The sequence below is a fragment of the Ylistrum balloti genome, unplaced genomic scaffold (genome assembly GCF_031769215.1).
Source record: "Ylistrum balloti isolate Yb309-2 unplaced genomic scaffold, AGI_CSIRO_Ybal_v1 Utg369846, whole genome shotgun sequence".
NCBI lineage: Eukaryota > Metazoa > Mollusca > Bivalvia > Pectinida > Pectinidae > Ylistrum > Ylistrum balloti.
Genome location: NW_026782001.1, coordinates 1,481,238 through 1,499,770, shown reverse-complemented (window position 1 = coordinate 1,499,770; position 18,533 = coordinate 1,481,238). Strand labels below are relative to the sequence as shown.

The following is an 18,533-nucleotide window of genomic DNA, read 5'->3' as shown; positions in this document are numbered from 1 at the left end:
AAAGATTACGCAAAGTAAGGATTCAATCTTGACCAGACTGGGAAATGCAAAGGCAAAAGAGATATACTTACATGCTGCCTTTCGTATTGAACGTTTCTTGGTTTTGTTAACTTTAAATGAATCTAATGTTTCTGACTTGTGAACGAAGCAAACAGAAATAACTTATTCCTTGCCGTGTTGATGTACAAAGAAATGTATGTAACTTAAGTTTAATACTGTTCAATAACTTGTTGATTGGTTATACAGAGTTTTCGCCTGCATTAGTATGTACAGGTATCGCTCCACCGACGCTAGTCTGTGCTCTGTCGGCTAATGGCTATTGCAATATAGTTAATTACACATTAAATTGTACCTCCGGTACCAGAGGATCTAGGATAAACATAATCTTTTCATTAAGTTCCAAATCAAAACACATTCTGATGCATGTCATCAGAGTGAGATAACTGAGAAATATTCTTTTTCATTGTGCGATATGAATCTTAACATGTTTGATGTTCGTTAGTTTGCCTGTTGGTTCCATTGTTGTGTACCTTGTTCTCATTTGAGAACGTGGCATTACTTAATTTGATTGACCAAAATTTACATAGCGTAGACCTTAATTTCCGTTAGTCATGTTGTCTCTGTATATACCAAAATTATATTTAAAAACGGTTCATTGCTTTACCTCCTATTTCTTCACTGCTTCCGGTTGCCAGACCATTGAAAAAGTGATGTAACATATTAAGGAATAGAAGTTATTTCGTTCAGACTTCAAGTAACTTCTTACCATTTAAAGAGCTCAGCTCGAGCGGCTGCTGCACCTGAGAGCTACGCTCTGATAATCTCTTTGATCCTAAACGTTTGAAAATATTTAGATGAAAACCCATCATAACAATGATCTTTAGTGAACTCATGGCCGAAAGAAAATTTTCAAAATGGAGGCATAGAGAGAAATTCCTGGAAGTTTATGCGCTTGTTTGCTTTAGCGACGATAGCTAGGTTGATGAAGACTATGAGATTGGGTCGTCAAAATGATCACAATGAGGCATATTCTGTTTCCTTTTTCGATATAAAGCCTGGCGTGTTTGATGCTCATTAGTTCACCGTTGTTATGAACCCTTGTTGTTTTTTGATAACTGACATTGATTACTTCGACACTTCAGAAAAATACTTTGTCTTATTCTCCTGGCACTTCTGCAGAACTCTCCATTTAAAATCTTTCTTTTGGTCAATATTTTCATCGAATTTGCGGTTCGATTTGGATTGACATGTCGATATTTCCCCTTCAATAAAGTCAGAACAATTTTTTAAAAAGTACATGATGTGGAAAAAAATTAAGAACATGAAATTAATTCTTTTTCCGATTTATTACATAAGTATTCAAATCTCTTATTTTCCAGGTTCTTCAAACTCGACGCCATTTTCTTCTCCACAGCATGCATCATTTTCATCCAGTAAAGGTTTAAGTGGAGGTTCGTAAAAAAGGAATATCTGTTTACTCCTCTTATCGATTATATTGTCATGGTACGCTTTCTGTGGTATAAAAAGTCAAGGAAAAGATAACTGTTCGTCAAATATGATAACGTTTAAAAGAAAATGGGTTTTCGGTATTACGACTTCAGAAAATATCGTCTTTGCATATTTGTATACTCTTTCTACAGAATCCAATATTGAAGGATTTGAAATTTGTAAATATATTCTCTGGTTTGCTGCTCTAAGTTTTCTCTTTCTTTTTACAGGTGCCGTGGCAGGTATCTCAATAGCAATGGTAATCGTTGGAGTGCTGATAGGTGCAGCTGCAGTCGTTTTATATAACCGCAAACAATATCCAAGTGGTTATGAAATGCATGAATTTGAATAAAAAAATTGTTACAAATGTTATTATTAATTATGATCTTGAACCAGATGTATTTTTTCATTTGAAACGTTGGTAATTGGTTTTTAGCACTACCGCCCAGGTTTCCCCAAAACTAACTATTCCAATATCCTACATAAAAATGGTGTATATAAAACACATTATAGCATATCTCCTACAGTTATGAACGTCATTTTTAGAATAATGTATCAACTTTTTGTCTTTTTAACAGCCTTGCTATTATTTATCAAATCGTTTGAAAACTGACGATAACGCTGAGCTTACAAACGGCTAAGCGTTTGTATTACGTTAACAGGGTGTCTGTCTCTCGAATATGTCAAAAATGGATCTGCCTTATATCAATTAAGATGTCTTTAAAAAGGTGTATAAAATTACATTACATAACTAATAAAAGAAATTATTTTAAGCATAAGAGCAAAAACTACTACCATGACCACGTAAATTTTGATGTTAATTAATTAATGTTAGTTAATGTTAGTTAATTAATTAATGTTAGTTAATTACATAAAAAAATGAACTTTATCCACCTTGATTGTATTAGAAGCTTAGAAACGGATCGGTCTGTGCAGAAGTAGCTGTGCCATTTTTGCCAATGAAATATAGAGAAGTGTCTGAAGTATTCAGACTTACACCAATGAAAAGACAGAACACAAATCATCTTATAAAGTTGACAAATCGGAAAGTTCGGGACAAAAACGCAAAACAGGTTTTTTAATAGTAACACGACCACGACCTTCAATTCCACGGTAAACTTTCACTTCAATGAAAGTCAACAAACAATGCAATGCAAATTACCTTATCAGAGATCAAACCCAATCCCCAACAAAACGTCTTGAATGCAGAGCTAAGACGTTAGATATTTGAATAGGATTTTTGTCATGAACTGTACGTTACCGCAATTTTTCAGCCGCGTAGTCACATGTTACACACTCTCTGAACGTTTTACAGCAAATTTTGTCAGTTAATGACACGAATGAGTAATTTTTCTATGTGAATAGTTTTGTGTTAATATATTAAAATGATTTTTTAAAAAACGGACCCTATTTTGTTGCGTACATCGAGGTTATAGTGAGTGAGTAGTGTCCGCGAAAAGCCTAGTCAGCTTTCTCCTTTTATATCTCATCTAAATATACCAGTAATTCGTCTATTTTGCCTATGATTATATGATAAATAGAATGTTTAATGTTGTCTTCAATCATAACAAATATATCATTCGTGTGTTTAATATTTTTTGCCTTTCACTCGTGCAGAGAAGCTAAAATATTATGCACACTTGTGACATATATTTGTTATTACTTAGGACACGATCAAACATCCTTGTTGCGTTTGTTGGAATGTGGCGGGCCGGATATTGTTCAATGGGACAGCTGGCAGCTATTTCAATAAGATCCTGTTTCAAAATGACCTTGGCTGTTTACGGGGCGATATACCCAGCAAACTAACAGGATATAGCCAATAAAGGTAAGAGTGAATTATATCACTTTTATAAGTTTTACAGTAAACGGTTATTTTGGACTTACAATCACCGAGATCTCAGTTACACTGGGATGTTTTCATGTATCTAGCTCTTCATACATACTTTATATACATTTGACATTACAATATCTGTGTAATTTTCATAGCAACAAACACAATGTTAAATTACAAGTGTGCCATGTCACAGCATTGTGTAATAACTACACTCAACCAATTTGTACAACATTACCATTGAAGTAATGTGACGTTACACAATGGCAAAATTTCACGGTTGATTCATAAATCTTTGCCACTAGTACTGGGTATCTACCCCAGGTTACCTAGAGTTGTGTCTCTATCAACCAGTAACACATGAGGTAAGTAGTATAACTTGGCACTGGGTGGCGATACCTATACATTAGGGTAAAGTGTATAGCGTTTAAATTGTATGTGTGCGATAGATGTGTGTATGCCGTTTATAAACATACACCTAAAATGGCATGTACAACGTTGGCTGTCTATGCATCGACATCTTAATGACACATTTCAAGTGTTTCTTATTCAAGTCGTACGTGACGATCAAGCTGCACTGAAGCTGAAAATCAAAATTACAGACTTTCTATGTTGTTTACGTGAATACCACCGTTAATCAGGTTTCATCCGACTGATTTTATATTCATCGTTTAAACATTCTTCTAAATATCTGAAAGAATGTTTAATATATTTAATGTTTGTATGGTACATGTCTTATACAAGTAACTCTACTTTATAAATATCAATACTATGAGTAATGTTTGGTTTAATCGTTGGTAGGTTTACTCATCATTAACTAAAGTCATGTGGTTTCTACATTTGATGATCATTTACTGGGTAGTGTGTTAACTCATGTGAAACATGTACAGTAGAAAGATGTAGTATTAATATAGACAGAATCAATATCGGAGTAAACATTACAGCCAGCCAGGACCTGATTTACGGCAGACACTTTATAAAGTAAAATGAAAATTAAAAATGTTATTGACCACCACATTACTACTGTTACTTATGTCTGCCCATATTTGGTATGATAGTGAGTGTGTAAATATATTAGTTAAAATGTGTTAAGTCGGGAAACTGAAGATTAGGTTTTGTTATTACGCTATATGTATAATCCCATGAATATTTCTCAACTTACTTTGCATCTGAAATGTTCAATACAGATTGTAAGTGACAAATTCTTCGCCACGATCGTAGCTGCTAGCCATTTACAGCTTTCGAAAAAATAATTAAACAATACATAGATATACAGATGCAACCGATGTCAATTTATTTCATTTATGAATTCATTTATAATTCTTCTGAGTTCATACATGAACACATAATATAAATTTGTTTTGCGGTCGTATTCAACAAGTATGTACATGATAAAAACAGCTCAAAATTCATCATTACTAAATGTATAATACATTATTAAAAAACGTTTGTTCGCAATCCTTGTGTCACAATTTAAGGAAATGCAAAAATGTTCTTAGACTTTGTCACAAATAAATAAGAAATAACTTATAATAGTATACCGGTATTACAATAATGACCTGTATGTGGAAATCCGTGTATCTGTAAACATTCTATGAATGTAATATTTCGATACATTAACATTAGATCAATATTGATTCTTTTTACGCAGATGTATGCTTAATTTAGTGTCGGCTAATATCTTACAAAAGTATATACCTGTCATGTGTCTTATGTCTGGAGCAAATGTTGGAGAACAGACGCAAATTTACAACAACCGCAGATTTTGTATTTTCTCCTCAGTGTATTTTTGCGATTTTTCTTTATATATAACTGTTCGTGCATGGCCATGTAAGTTACAGTTACTCGCTGACTATGATCATCGTATGAATGCTCGATTGATGTCACTAGTCATATACATTTTTATATCCAGGTCGATGTGACGGACTCCAGCTATGATGGACACAGAAGAAAGTGAGCGGATGTCCGTCCTGCTGTCACAGTTGCTCGAGAAAGACATTGGCACTAAGGAGGAGGTTGAAATCAGAAGGAAGACTTTGCTCTTCAAGGAAAAATATGATAACGCAAACAATAAGAATAATTCGATATTTAATACAGGTAGCTCCGCTGAAGGGTTTTCTTTGCGTGGATCAGATAATGATGCGATGATTGTAGACAAAAGTATTCTTATCTTAAATTCGGAACAGCCCATCCCGCCAAACAGTGAATACGATATGATACTGGCAATGAAAGAGGCGGACAACTGTCAACGTGGTTATGTAAATCTGGAGATCGTTCTTTGGCAGAGATGTAGGCAGCCACTGTATAAATCTTTCCATCGCGTAGGAAAGAAAACATTGATATCTAGTGAGACTTATAGAGAGGAACACATAAAACAATCACAAAATCTAGGTTTCAATGTAGCAACTCATGGCCCAAGCAGCGGTGCTGAGGCCACTCTTAGAAGTGCTGCCTTTGACGTGGTACACGCTTTTCATTGCCCTGATTGGCCAAAGGAAGCAACTGAATGGAAAACTAGGATGCGTCTGTATGGATGGCCTTCAAAAACGACATTTGACAAAATTATCAAAGGCGGCTGTCATATCGTCCCAGTAGGGGATAAGTCTTCTGGAAATACACTACTTCAGTGGCGAATATCATTCGCCTATGCAGAAAGGCTTTTAGTGCATTCTCTTAATCACACACAGTTTAAGGTGTATGGTCTACTCAAAATTCTGTTGAAAAACATGAAAGAGAGTTTGGAGAATGTCTTCAAAGATGAAGATGTTTTGAGTTCATATATTTTGAAAACCATCGTTTTCCATGCAGTCGAAAATACACCGGAAGCATTTTGGAATGAAAAGAACCATTTTATTTGCTTTTGGTTTTGCTTCAATATTCTTTGTTCTTGGGTGAAAGCAGGATATTGTCCCCAGTACTTTATACCACAGAATAATCTGTTTAAAAGACACATCCACGGACAGAACAAACAAATCCTTCTTCACATTCTCAATGAAATTCATCAAATGAAGTGGATGTGTTTGTCGATTGGGACATATGTGCGACCGTCAATTATGGATATACTTTTAGATAAAGGCTACCAATCAGAGCTCATGCAGCAACAGACAGCAATCCAGTCAGAGGCAGTAAATGACTTACAGATCCTTACTAGTGTCGTCACAAAGCTATCATTAATGCCGGTTCCTTGTACCAAGCAAATTTGCCATACATTGAATGCGCTCCTGTCTTTAACTAAATCAGAAATAGATGAACTCCTTGCCTGTTACAGCGCGACAAAAATACTATCATTGTGTGGCATGAGAGATTACCAAACTCCAACGCAGTCAGCATGCAACAAATCTAGGTACAGACATATGAAAAGATGTAAAAACTTGTTAATGCCCAGAGCAGCATGGTGTTCAGAAATTCTTTACGTGGCAACATTATGTTACCTGACCGGAAACGTTCGATCAACATTAGAAATATGTGGGAAAATAACTTCTACATTTCAATATTATCCAGGATGTTCCCAGGATGTGTTCAGGAAACAGTATGAAATGTACATGCGTGACTACTGTGGACATGGATCGACCTTACTTAATAAACTACAGCGAGTGTTTTCCTCGAGTATATATTTTCTAAAACAATGCCCTGCATTTTGTCTTCCCCATCTCCAGCCCGAATTTGACGAATTGCCATTACATGGATATATTCGCATACCTCCCCTGCCATATGCATCTTTTCTTACATTCATTTGCTATCATGATCTTGGTGACACCAGGGGGCGCGATAACGCCCTTCGCCATCTAATTGCTGTAAAATACGATGACGATCAAGGTGGTCATCTACACTGGATAGTACACACTCTCTTGGGTATCTGCTACCAAACTCTAGGAGATACTAGTAGGGCGATCAGGGCTTATGAGGAGTCTCTGATGGTAGAAACTCTGTGGAACCCAGCTTTGGACAGACTTGAACGTCTATGATCTTCCTTGATGTAGTAGGTTGTGTAAGGAAGGACTTTCTAAGCAGAATTTGGACGAATGTGCTTTAAAATGGTTTTGTGAGGACATGGATAAATTAGGAAATTTTGACATACTTTAATTTGTTCAGATAGACAAAACTTATTTTTTAAGCTTGTTATTTACAAAGATAAATACTAAGATACAGAGAGACAGAGACAGAGACACAGAGAGAGAGAGAGAGAGAGAGAGAGAGAGAGAGAGAGAGAGAGAGAGAGAGAGAGAGAGAGAGAGAGAGAGAGAGAGAGAGAGAGAGAGAGAGAGAGAGAGAGAGGAGAGAGAGGGGGGAGGGAGGGTAGGAGAGAGAGAGATAGAGGAGGGGAGGGAGGGTAGGAGAGAGTGAGGGGAGAGAGAGAGGGAGAGAGAGGGGGGGGAGAGGGGGAGGGAGAGTAGGAGAGAGAGAGAGTGAGGGGGGAGAGAGAGAGCGAGAGAAAGAAAGAGAGAGAGAGAGAGAGAGAGAGAGAGAGAGAGAGAGAGAGAGAGAGAGAGAGAGAGAGAGAGAGAGGGGGGGGGGGGAGGGGTGTCGTACACGTATTGCTTTAATATCTTAAATGTCTTGTTGTTGTGAAATGTAATGAAAGCAAATAAAGACTAACGATTATTACATGCAAATGCAAGCTTTTATTTATTAACATCACAACAATAACAATATCATCCTAAGAGACTAACAGTAGACTTAAATTGGTATTCCACATGCTTTGTATGTTCCAACGAATACTGACCATCTCCTTGAAATTTCAATATTCTAACGAAAATATACTCAGCGTATACCTATAAACTTATCTATCTTAAACGTATATATTAAAGGTGTTATTACTTGATAAATTCGAAATCGTTCGCCAGACGGACAAGGAACGGAACTAACTCTCAAATTGTATACGCATTAGACAAGTACGAGGTGATTTATTTCAATATCTATTTGAAGTGTAAATTGTCTTTGTCGAGAATTTATTTTTATATACAACTTTGATACTTTCACATTTCGAGCGAATATTCAGAAGGTTTTTTTATCGTATTGCATTTACCTAGCACGACTAGAGGTCAATATTTATATATATGAGATGATAGATAATTTCTCTTTAAAACATGCGGTTGACATTGATTTCAACAAATACAAAACTGTACTTATTTGTATAATTAATCATACATAAATGATATTTGTGTAAATATTTACTTATCTTCCAGTTCTCTCCCTTTAGATTGGTATTCGCACAAACTTTTCTTCTTTTTCGGATATGAATTTAAACGAAAACACTACCTACTGTTTATTGATGTCCTATTACTGTTTTTGAGAATTGCCAAATAATAATAGATCAACAATTATTCCATACATGAATGAACGCAGTGGCAGCAATCTTCTAAAAATATCCATATGAACACATGAGACTTTCATCATTGAAATTTCTTTTCACAAATATTCTTCAGGAACTACATCCCAGACAAAGCATGGTGTTACATCATTTTTATGGCAACCTTATTTAATTGTAACTTCCAAAAGGGCTGAACTAAAACTTATTCGATTGTCTATAATGGAGGCAGGAAGCGGACGCTCCCAAAAAGAATACCTTGGGAACACTGGTTTATAAAAGAATAAACAAATCTTTGAGTTTATATATTTGGAGATCGATATCACAATACATTATACCGAAGCTGCAAGATTCGTCCCCGTTCTATATCTCAGGGGTAGTTCTCGGTCACTAATAAGTTTTGTACACACGTAATCACTATCACTGACTGATCCAAGGGAAAGGGTCTTGTCACCGAGATTCAGGGAACACTGCAAATATATATGTATAGGAAAATTACATTTACTAGTATATTTAAGCTAGTCTTTATGTAAAACAAAAGATGTATAGATTTGAAAAACATTCGAAAAACGAAAACGGAAATCTGATACAAAAATATACAACAGCAATGGAAGACAGTATTTTGCGAGCTCGATTTCAAAATGGTGTAATCAAGATGCCAAACTAGGTGCCCTCGTCTCAATCAGTTCTGCATCAAAATGAAATTTGCCCGAATTCAGACAGATAGTTTCCATCTTCTCTGTTTCCAGTTGTCCTTTTTCATATGCATTCTGATTGTGATGTGGTTTGCAAATACTCCTATGCTCTGTAATAACTGATTTATTTATTTAACTTTTTCTTTTCTGGCGTCTTTCTGGTATTCCTTAAACATCCATTGAGGAGAAGAATGGATTTAACCTCAACCATCCCTCAAACTGCCTGAAGAACTGGTATAAGAGTGCGACAGACAAGAAAATTTGACATGTGATTTACACGTTTGCTCATTTCCAGAATAATTATTGCATGAAACAGAGACGTTTTCGAAAGCTCGCAAATCATAGTTTTCAACCGCTGCTTCTGATCACAGACACACAGAAAAACAGAGATTTTTAATGAAACTTTAGAATAAGAGACGGTAGAACCAGCCAGGTAATAAACAACATCTCCAGCAGGGACTCGCCAGTGATGAAAAGGACTTCAGAGAGAGGAAAACCAAACTTAATCGAAATAAATGTCTAATTAGTGATGAGGAGTTCCACAAGGCCATTAGGCCCACCAGCCTTATAATTAAATAAATTTCATAATTCTAATATATATCTGATAATTTCAAAATAAATAAATGTATCCACAACGAATCTGTTAATACAAAACTTACCTTAAACGACATGAGGAAATCTAGTCCTAATACCACATCCGGAATATCACCTGGAAATACATACATATCTGGTTGTAGACAGCTGATATTCATGCACCTGTTTAGTCAATAAACTTTCATTTAGGATCGTAATAATTTGATGACTTTGTACGTTTTCTTTTCGTATTTCTTAGATTTGAAAATGAAAGTTAAGCAACAGTACAGCATTATTTTAAATCAATAATAATGCTTTTGAAAGGATGTTGAGAAATAAAAAAGATATTTCAGTGGAAGATAAGTGTATATATTCTTTTCATTTATCATTTATCTTAAACTCACTTAGAACACTGTTTATTTCGAGGTTTCAAGTCAACTATTAGATAAAAAACAGGTCGAATGACAGGACACTTCATATCGTTGAAAATAATGGAGTCAATCAATTAAGAAGACCAGCGAATAATTAAAAAATGGTGAAAGGGACTAAGTCTAGACGCATTGGTCCAAACGTCGATAGGTAATAGACAGAATTGTTTATAGAAACAGGCATAAAGATATGCATGTACACCGACCCTTGTAGGGATCACTGAAATTGTAGTTTTTATATGGGTGCAATTCAGGTGATCGACCATGACAAATACAAAAACAAAATCTCGAATTGATAGTCAGAGCCTTCAGATTGTATTCTAAATGTAAATATAATTGACGAAAGAACTACCTCTAGTGTGGAAATCAAATTGTAACGTCCTCGTCTCTACCATAATTGGAACACCGATAGCCATGTCGCCCATAAATCCCATATTCTCATCTGAGCCGAAACTGTCAAAACAATTTACTTCTATGATTATAAATACATTGAGACAGAATATTGAGATATTGTGTTTTAAAATATAAAATTCAGTTGTAAACCGAAAACAATGGTTGGATAGTCACAAAATGAAGGAATATGATTAACGAGTTGTGATGGTTGATTTTTGCCATTTTTCATCGAAATGGCATCCCATTCAATGCGTCAATGCAACAAAGCGATGAGATAACTCGAATCGTTTTTGTCTCATTTACGGATATTTTTTCGCAATGAATTCTACGAAATCAACCACCAGGAAAAGTACATAAGTAGTGGTTAATTAAGCTGAACATTGAAACAAGGCAGTTGTTGTAGGCTGATCGACAAAGCTGGATAATTAGTAGATAAGCGGTGATTCTGATTCATCGAGAGTTGATGTGTTGCGGCCGGACATCCGCCATGTAAATCTTGCTCAATCCAACTACGCAATTTCACGTTCTCAAATGAGAACAAGGTATTCAACAACGGAACCAATGGCAAACTAACGATCATCGAACACGCCAAGTTTCCTATCGTACAAGGAAATAGAATATTTTGAGATTACTAAGACGACCGTAAAACTTCTAATTTTTATCGACTTGCATCTTTTGGTTTCCTGCATTACGGGTTCGTCCGTCAGTTGTCGACTTCTTGCACTAAAAATCGTGATAACGGAAAACATATAAACACCATAGGTAGGAGCTTGCAGGAATGTTGCTATCCAGAAATGGAACATTGAAAATAGGGAAGTTGAAATCATCACGCTTATCATACAGCTTGGTGGAAAGCTGTCCATATTGGTTTCGTTGTAGTAACAAACCGAGATAAGCAGCTAATGGAGAAGTCTGTCTTGTCTCTGATATCCAGTTCTGGTGGCATAAAGAATTGACGTGGTTAATGATTTTATCGTTATTTAAAGACAAGATGTAATCAGTATATCTGAATGTGAAAAAAGACGACTTTGAAAGGTCTTTGTGACTTGTTTTGAATAGCTCTCAGATAAATTCAACCTTGTATGAAAACAAAAAATGTCAGCCAAAGGTAGGCAAGGTTAATTCCCATTGGTATGCCAATAATCTGTTGGAAGATCTTACCACCAAACTCGACGAAAGACTATAACGACTTATTAAGAAGGCTTAATAGTACAATATCAAATTCAAGCACTTTAAATTGTTACGTGGAAGAATTACTTCGACCCAGAAAAGCATGGTCTTTTTCTCGAGACAATTACTTAGTTGCACTCTGGTGTATAGACGTTCGCCACCAAATATTAATGTTCATGTATCACATTTTTTAGCCATTTCTTTACTATACAGCTTTTTTCAAAGTCAGTCTTGATTTATTACGACATGATAAGACATCTTATTAAAACTTACATGTGTTGGTACAGGTGTCTGTTTATAATTGAAGACATCACACACGTGTTTATTAATGCCTTCACACTCTTACCATTTAACTGTAAAATAAAATGTATATTTAAAACAAACATTACACATAAGGACACAATCATGCCAAGGTGTTGCCTCCGGTAAAACCAAGTAGCATTTCACAATCATTGACCGGGTAAAAAAAAACCCTGTTATTTCACTTTCGGTCAATATTCAGAAGTGTGCCCTGTGGTATCAAACTAATGAACTGGTTATATGATAAACAATTGTACAATAAAAGCATTTGTGACACATCCGTAGCTAACAAACCATTATTACTCTGACGTCTAACTTTAAACACCCGATATAACCCATTAAACAAAATTAATGTTTTCAGTAATGACTGTAATTCGTAGTTAGTGTTCAACACATTGTTAAGTGGATGCACATAGATTAAGATACAGAAACATTTATTCTGGCAATTTTCATTAATGTTGTGTTGAGATCAATTTTTATACACAGAAGGAACCGTCTTCGTGCTATACAGAAGACTACATATGTTACATCCGAGTATTACATTATGGTTGGAACCTGACACCATGATGGTCGTAACTATGAAATGATGTGATTTGCTTTTTGGATACTGGAAAACATTAGCCTTAAAATTATAAATACGTATTTATGATCTTTTTAATAATTGTGCAAGTAAGTAAATGTTCGAAATCTCATTACAAACACACAACTTACAGGCAACACAAGACTATGGGACTAGGAAAAACTAAGTAGACGCCAAAAGTTAATTAGAAATTAGAAAGTCGGTAAGGGCTCCAAAAATTGATCAATGGCGGGGAACCTTAGAAATTTTCTTCCAAACAATTATTTTAAGATTTTAAGCTCGGTAATAGAAATAGGACGAATAGAGGCGTTTTACCATAGGATTATGATATTACTTCCACACATTGTCATGGGATCTTTATTGGGACAACCGCTATGGCTTTACAATGTAAAGTCAACAGATTGAAACGTTAAATGCTTTTTTGTTGCTGATATCAGGGCCATCGCCGTTACGATGTACAAGTTATCTTTCATAACTATAACCCGGGTTCTATTCCTCTTTCAGACGTGAAGATACCATAGGACCACCTGCCCGAACACGTGGGTCTATCCTGGAGACGCTGGTTTCCTACCATAGTAAAACCCCTTGCATAGCTTGCAAGTGTGATTACTTTATACTTTTTTGCATTGGTTGTAAAAATAAATATAAATATGTATATAACTAGTTACTTACTGAATAAAGCAGTGTAACTTATAACGATACACACACAGATATGTCATACACTGGTAATCGTCTGAACTATGGATTTATTCATTGGAAATATAATATACATAGAAAACTCATTTATACTTCATTGCAGTAAACCTTGCGTGTTTAATAAACGTGACTAAGTTCTATATCCATACACGTGCATCATTGGTGAATAGATTACATAAAAAACATCACAGCAACCTGTATTGTTTACACTTGTTTTGCATCAGTACCAATATATTGTATACAGGTGTGAGGTCTATATATAGACTTCTCATAAATAATTATTTGAGTTATGGCCATATTTAGAGTCTATGGCGTGCAATTCACTTGTCGATCAAGACTTCCGATCACCCTGGTGTAGTAAAATGCAACGAATTGTTGGAAAAAGGAAAACGTAACTAGGCTTCTTATCATTGCAGTCGCATTTCTCAAAACGCCATTTCACCCTATCATAGTGCATCTTTTGCATGTTTATCTATAATGAATAGGTTATATTAATCAACTGTTTAAGATACAATACTGTTTTTATGAATCCCGGGGATTTTCTATATATATTTTGATAATAAGTTGGAAAACGTATAATATGTACACATAACTAAGTGCATTACCTTCATTATGTTTCATTCATATAAAAATGAAAAACACAAAGGAAGGGAGAAAAAAAATCAATTTATATCATAACCTATTTTACAAAATGAGTTAGATTGAAAGAAAATATCTGTTAAAATGAATAAAAATCTGGATTAAGCGGGGAATAAGGAAAATAAGATCAAAACAAAAATGTCTACACAGTTCACTGCAAATACTGTGAATGTTTCCAGCCGTTAATGTACCAAAGCCACATCAAAGAAAGGTGAGACAAAATCACGTGTCTATTTCAGATGAAAGAACATCTTGTCAACACCTCGGAGATGTTTCAATGAGTGAATCAGTCCATCCGAGGGACAAGCTAATGTGCTTAAACTGGGACCAAGCATTATTTCAACATAGAAACATACTAATTATCATATATTTACATATATAAGTAATACATAATTTGTTAATACCTTGCATTCTATAAAGGGCAGACAAGGCGTGTCTCCAACAGGTCGCTTTATCGTCTTCTCAATGTTACCATGACTACGTCGATGAGTATTCATACGCCTTGGGATGAGTAGATCCCGGTCAACTTTTGTTTGTTCATGGTCGGTAATATCAGTTACCGCAATATCTGTCCCTAAATGTGATCTTCGTCCTGTATGTTCCTAAAACAACATGATAGAAAAAACATTAAAACAAGGAACAGCTGTGTATGGATATTTGAGATACAGAGCTGAATATTATGTTCATGTAAGTCATAATCTCATCTACCAGGACAAGAAATTATATGGTATTTCGGAGAATAAAATGGTATCCAGGAACATAACTTTGCTTTAAATCACAGTCATTTATCACGTCCTTAACATTCATTTTCTTATCTATTGTCTACAATATTCAGTAAAACAAAAACAAAACAACAAAAATAACAAAAAACAGTAAAAAATTAATCTGGTCTTTGTCACTACTAAATGATTTCCTCCACCAAACAATTACCCATGCAATAAATATACATTTGTATCATGCACAGGTAAAAGAGAGCATTTGCCTTCCAAAGCTAAAATATCTGAACGGTTCTGCTGTAACTCAAGAAAGTTAGCATGAACATGAAAATATCCATAATTAATTATGGCATTTCAAATATCGATTATGTCAAGCCCTGTTAACAGTGTAAGTAAATGAAAATTCCTTTCCGTCGATATTTTTATTTAAGTATTGTCAGGTATTACATTATCAACCATCTAAATTGTCATGACTTTATCATTTTCCGTTTGAAGACGTTGTAGCCTTGGATGAGGCTGATGTTATGGACCGTCCTATAAAACACTTTCTTGCCATTCAAATTTGCAAGGCAGTTGCTAGGCTGCTTCACGTCCAGTGTGTCCAGTGTATGTGTGTATTGTTATGAAATTACAACTATTCAAATGTTCCCGATAAAAAAAAAAAAAACTTATTGACATCTTTTTGTCACAGCCATCTATTCATTTTCACTGTACAAACACCTAACCTCTTGATGACAAAGCCATAGCTGCAATCGCCAAACACAATAATGTTTATTTCTTTAACTGTTTATTGCAAAGGGGTTATTACCTTTTGATTAGATGCCATAAACAGTTTTGCTATGAATGCTTTACGCACTTCTTTTCTACATAAGTGCAAACAAGCTCACATGGTCAAACCCGAAAAACAAACGCAAGATCCGGAGAAACACAAACAACATCCATATCACCCAATGAAAAATAGACGAGAAGAATGCTATAACTGAAATTATAATTTGTCATAGGTTAAAAAAATATATAGACATTTTGTATGGCATTGTAAAAAAACAGCTGATGAATCGTACTTCTTTGCTAATACTTCGTCAGGTCGATATGTTGGCTGTTGATCTTTCTGATTAAACATTGCGTTTATAATAATATCAAAGCTATTGACAAATCAATTTTAACTGCGGAAATAAATCAATACCAAACCCGATATTTTTATCCACATCAAAGAAGACCGAGGATGTCGTTAAATCCTGTTGGATATCGACTGCGGTGTACAAGATTGAATACACGATCAATTATAGAAAATAGTCGAACCTCTTTATCTCGAACTTGAATACCTCGAAAACCCCATTTAATTCGAAGCATTCTGTCGTTTCCTGCCTTACTTTTACTTCACTTGAATACAAAACTCAGTTACATCGAAGTTTTCCAATGGTCTGACCGAGTTCGAGATCACGAGGTTCGACTGTATCAGAGGATAAATGGAAAACATCATTTACCAACACAAACCTCTGGATAAAAGCAGTTGCTCTATCTTGCCATCGCCTTTTTAGAAATTTAGCTTTAACAGAAACAGGTCTTCAAATCTAATGAGACCTACAGGGCATATGCAGGTCAACCATCAAAATGACAGGATGTTAATTGGAGTCTACTTCAAAATGTAAAAAAATTGTACATTTTCGTACATCAATTACAAATAAAGATACAGAGTAAAATGCAACGAAGGTAGCTCTAACGTAAAAGATATAATTAAACAGATATCTGTCTCTTTGTAATCAATAATTCATCAAGTGATTAATTGATTTCTACCTGGAACATCTCGGCTGTTTAGACATCGAGTTCACTTGCTTTTCCTTCCATTAATCGATATGTGGTATAAAGAACCCTAGGTTAGGAATTACAGCTAGGTGACATTCGGTGTTTATGAACGATATTTTCTCTCATATAGAGAACAGGTATTTAGGCTACGTGTAAAAAAATATATATAAACAGACTATTCACGAGATAGTTCACTTAGTTATACAATGCAGTCTCCAATGTCATCATAATTTGGCTTTAACGTGATAAAAGGGAATATTTACTGCTTTTTGCCATTTTTTGATGTGCAAATGTTAATAATGTTTTTCTACACCCTCGACAGAAAGCTTACCCTGAAAATACTTCTTACAGAGGTCTTGGATATTCTGTTATTTCTACAATCATATTTATCTTTGTACTAATTTAGATATCATGGTTTCCCCATGTCAGCCGAGCATTACAATTATGTTTTAATGGAGCAAAAGTATCTTGATATATGCGGATCGACTTCAAACACACGACTTGTTTGTACTCAGTTGATTGGAAGAGGTTGGCATGTTTGATTTGTTTGGACTGATAAGTAAATGTATCTCATGGAATATATCGACTTTGTCCTAGATTCCGCATAACAGTATAGTAAAAATAGAACTAGAAATGTTTCAACATGATACACACTCTGCCACTACCGGTAGTGTAATCTTCTACATAACACACATACCTGTCTTGGAGTTGACATGGGAGTCCTTGGACTATCTGTAAACAAGTCATCGCCGATCCGGTTTTTGGATTTGTTCCTTTCTCTCCTCATTGCTGCCTGCTTAACTATATCATCATCAGCCATGTTGTGTATCGTTTGGTTGATTCCAAACAGGTGTGCTATTAACAGTGCTGAAATGTCAGTAACCCAACACTACGGTTAGCCATTGTTTGCCAAATACGACACAGTGAAAGTTGGTATACATCAATTAAGGATATATCCGTTGCTGTATCTCTGATTGGAGTTGTACACAATATACAAACTGTCATCAATGTTGCATAGACACTTTATCGATTGACTCGCGCTTTAACTGTAGCTGTTTGTTGTTATACGGATACAGGTATCTTACCTGCCTTATATACCTACCACAATGATGATATGTTTAACACTTATAATATAAGTCACTGGCAGCATAAGACATTAAGAAATAAATCATGTTAATTCTAGAATTTCAGTTGCAATTGAAAAATTGAAATTCACCTCCTTTTGCTAACTCTATAACGGACCAATATCGTGGTGAGTAACCTGTTAGTATACATGGAACATAAAACACTATCAACATCACATTAATTATATTTTTAACAATCAAATTTAATATAATGTTCATTACCACTGTGTTTCCTATTGACACTTAAATCGGGAAACACAAACCAAAAACAGTGATTTAGCTTTAGAAATATTGACCCTAAGGATCAACTGTCAAAGACATATCAAAGACATTATCAGATCTTGTTAACACTATCGCCACCTCGTCACGTGGTCTTTGACTTCAATCAGCTGTTGTTTGAGATTGTTTATGACAATGAGATTTAATACCTTTGTTATGGTGTATGATTGTAACAATAGGTATTGTTATTGTAAGTTTTGATGATACAGTATTACCATGAGAAGACATAGTGATATTACTAATGACTAAAGACAACTAAAGACAACAAACATTGTATGCAGAGATATAATTAAATCCTCTTCATGGTTGACAGAAATTCCAGTTTAAATAAATTATACATTACTTGAAACAGATCAAAACATAATCAATTGAATGATCATTTCTTTACGCATGACATCAATTTGTCACTTCACATCATACTTGACTGCAGAATTTGTGTTTTGTATTTACGACATCAAAGCAAGGGTTAACAAATCCTTGAATAAGTAATAATATCATTCTTATGTC

General features: G+C 35.0%; 2 protein-coding genes across 2 annotated transcripts; one reads left to right on the top strand and one right to left on the bottom strand.

The window, feature by feature from the left end:
* The first annotated feature begins 5,256 nt into the window (after positions 1-5,256).
* Positions 5,257-7,287, top strand: LOC132545418 (uncharacterized). The gene has a single exon (XM_060209108.1). It carries the CDS (start codon positions 5,257-5,259, stop codon positions 7,285-7,287), a length of 2,031 nt encoding a protein of 676 aa, XP_060065091.1.
* A 1,540-nt stretch (positions 7,288-8,827) lies between these two features.
* Positions 8,828-17,443, bottom strand: LOC132545424 (uncharacterized). The gene is made up of 6 exons (XM_060209114.1): positions 17,321-17,443; positions 14,509-14,706; positions 12,163-12,242; positions 10,679-10,779; positions 9,985-10,034; positions 8,828-9,100 (listed from the first exon to the last, which is right to left on the bottom strand). The coding sequence occupies exons 1-6, from the start codon at positions 17,441-17,443 to the stop codon at positions 8,963-8,965; spliced, it is 690 nt and encodes a 229-aa protein (XP_060065097.1). The 3' UTR covers positions 8,828-8,962.
* Positions 17,444-18,533: the final 1,090 nt, after the last annotated feature.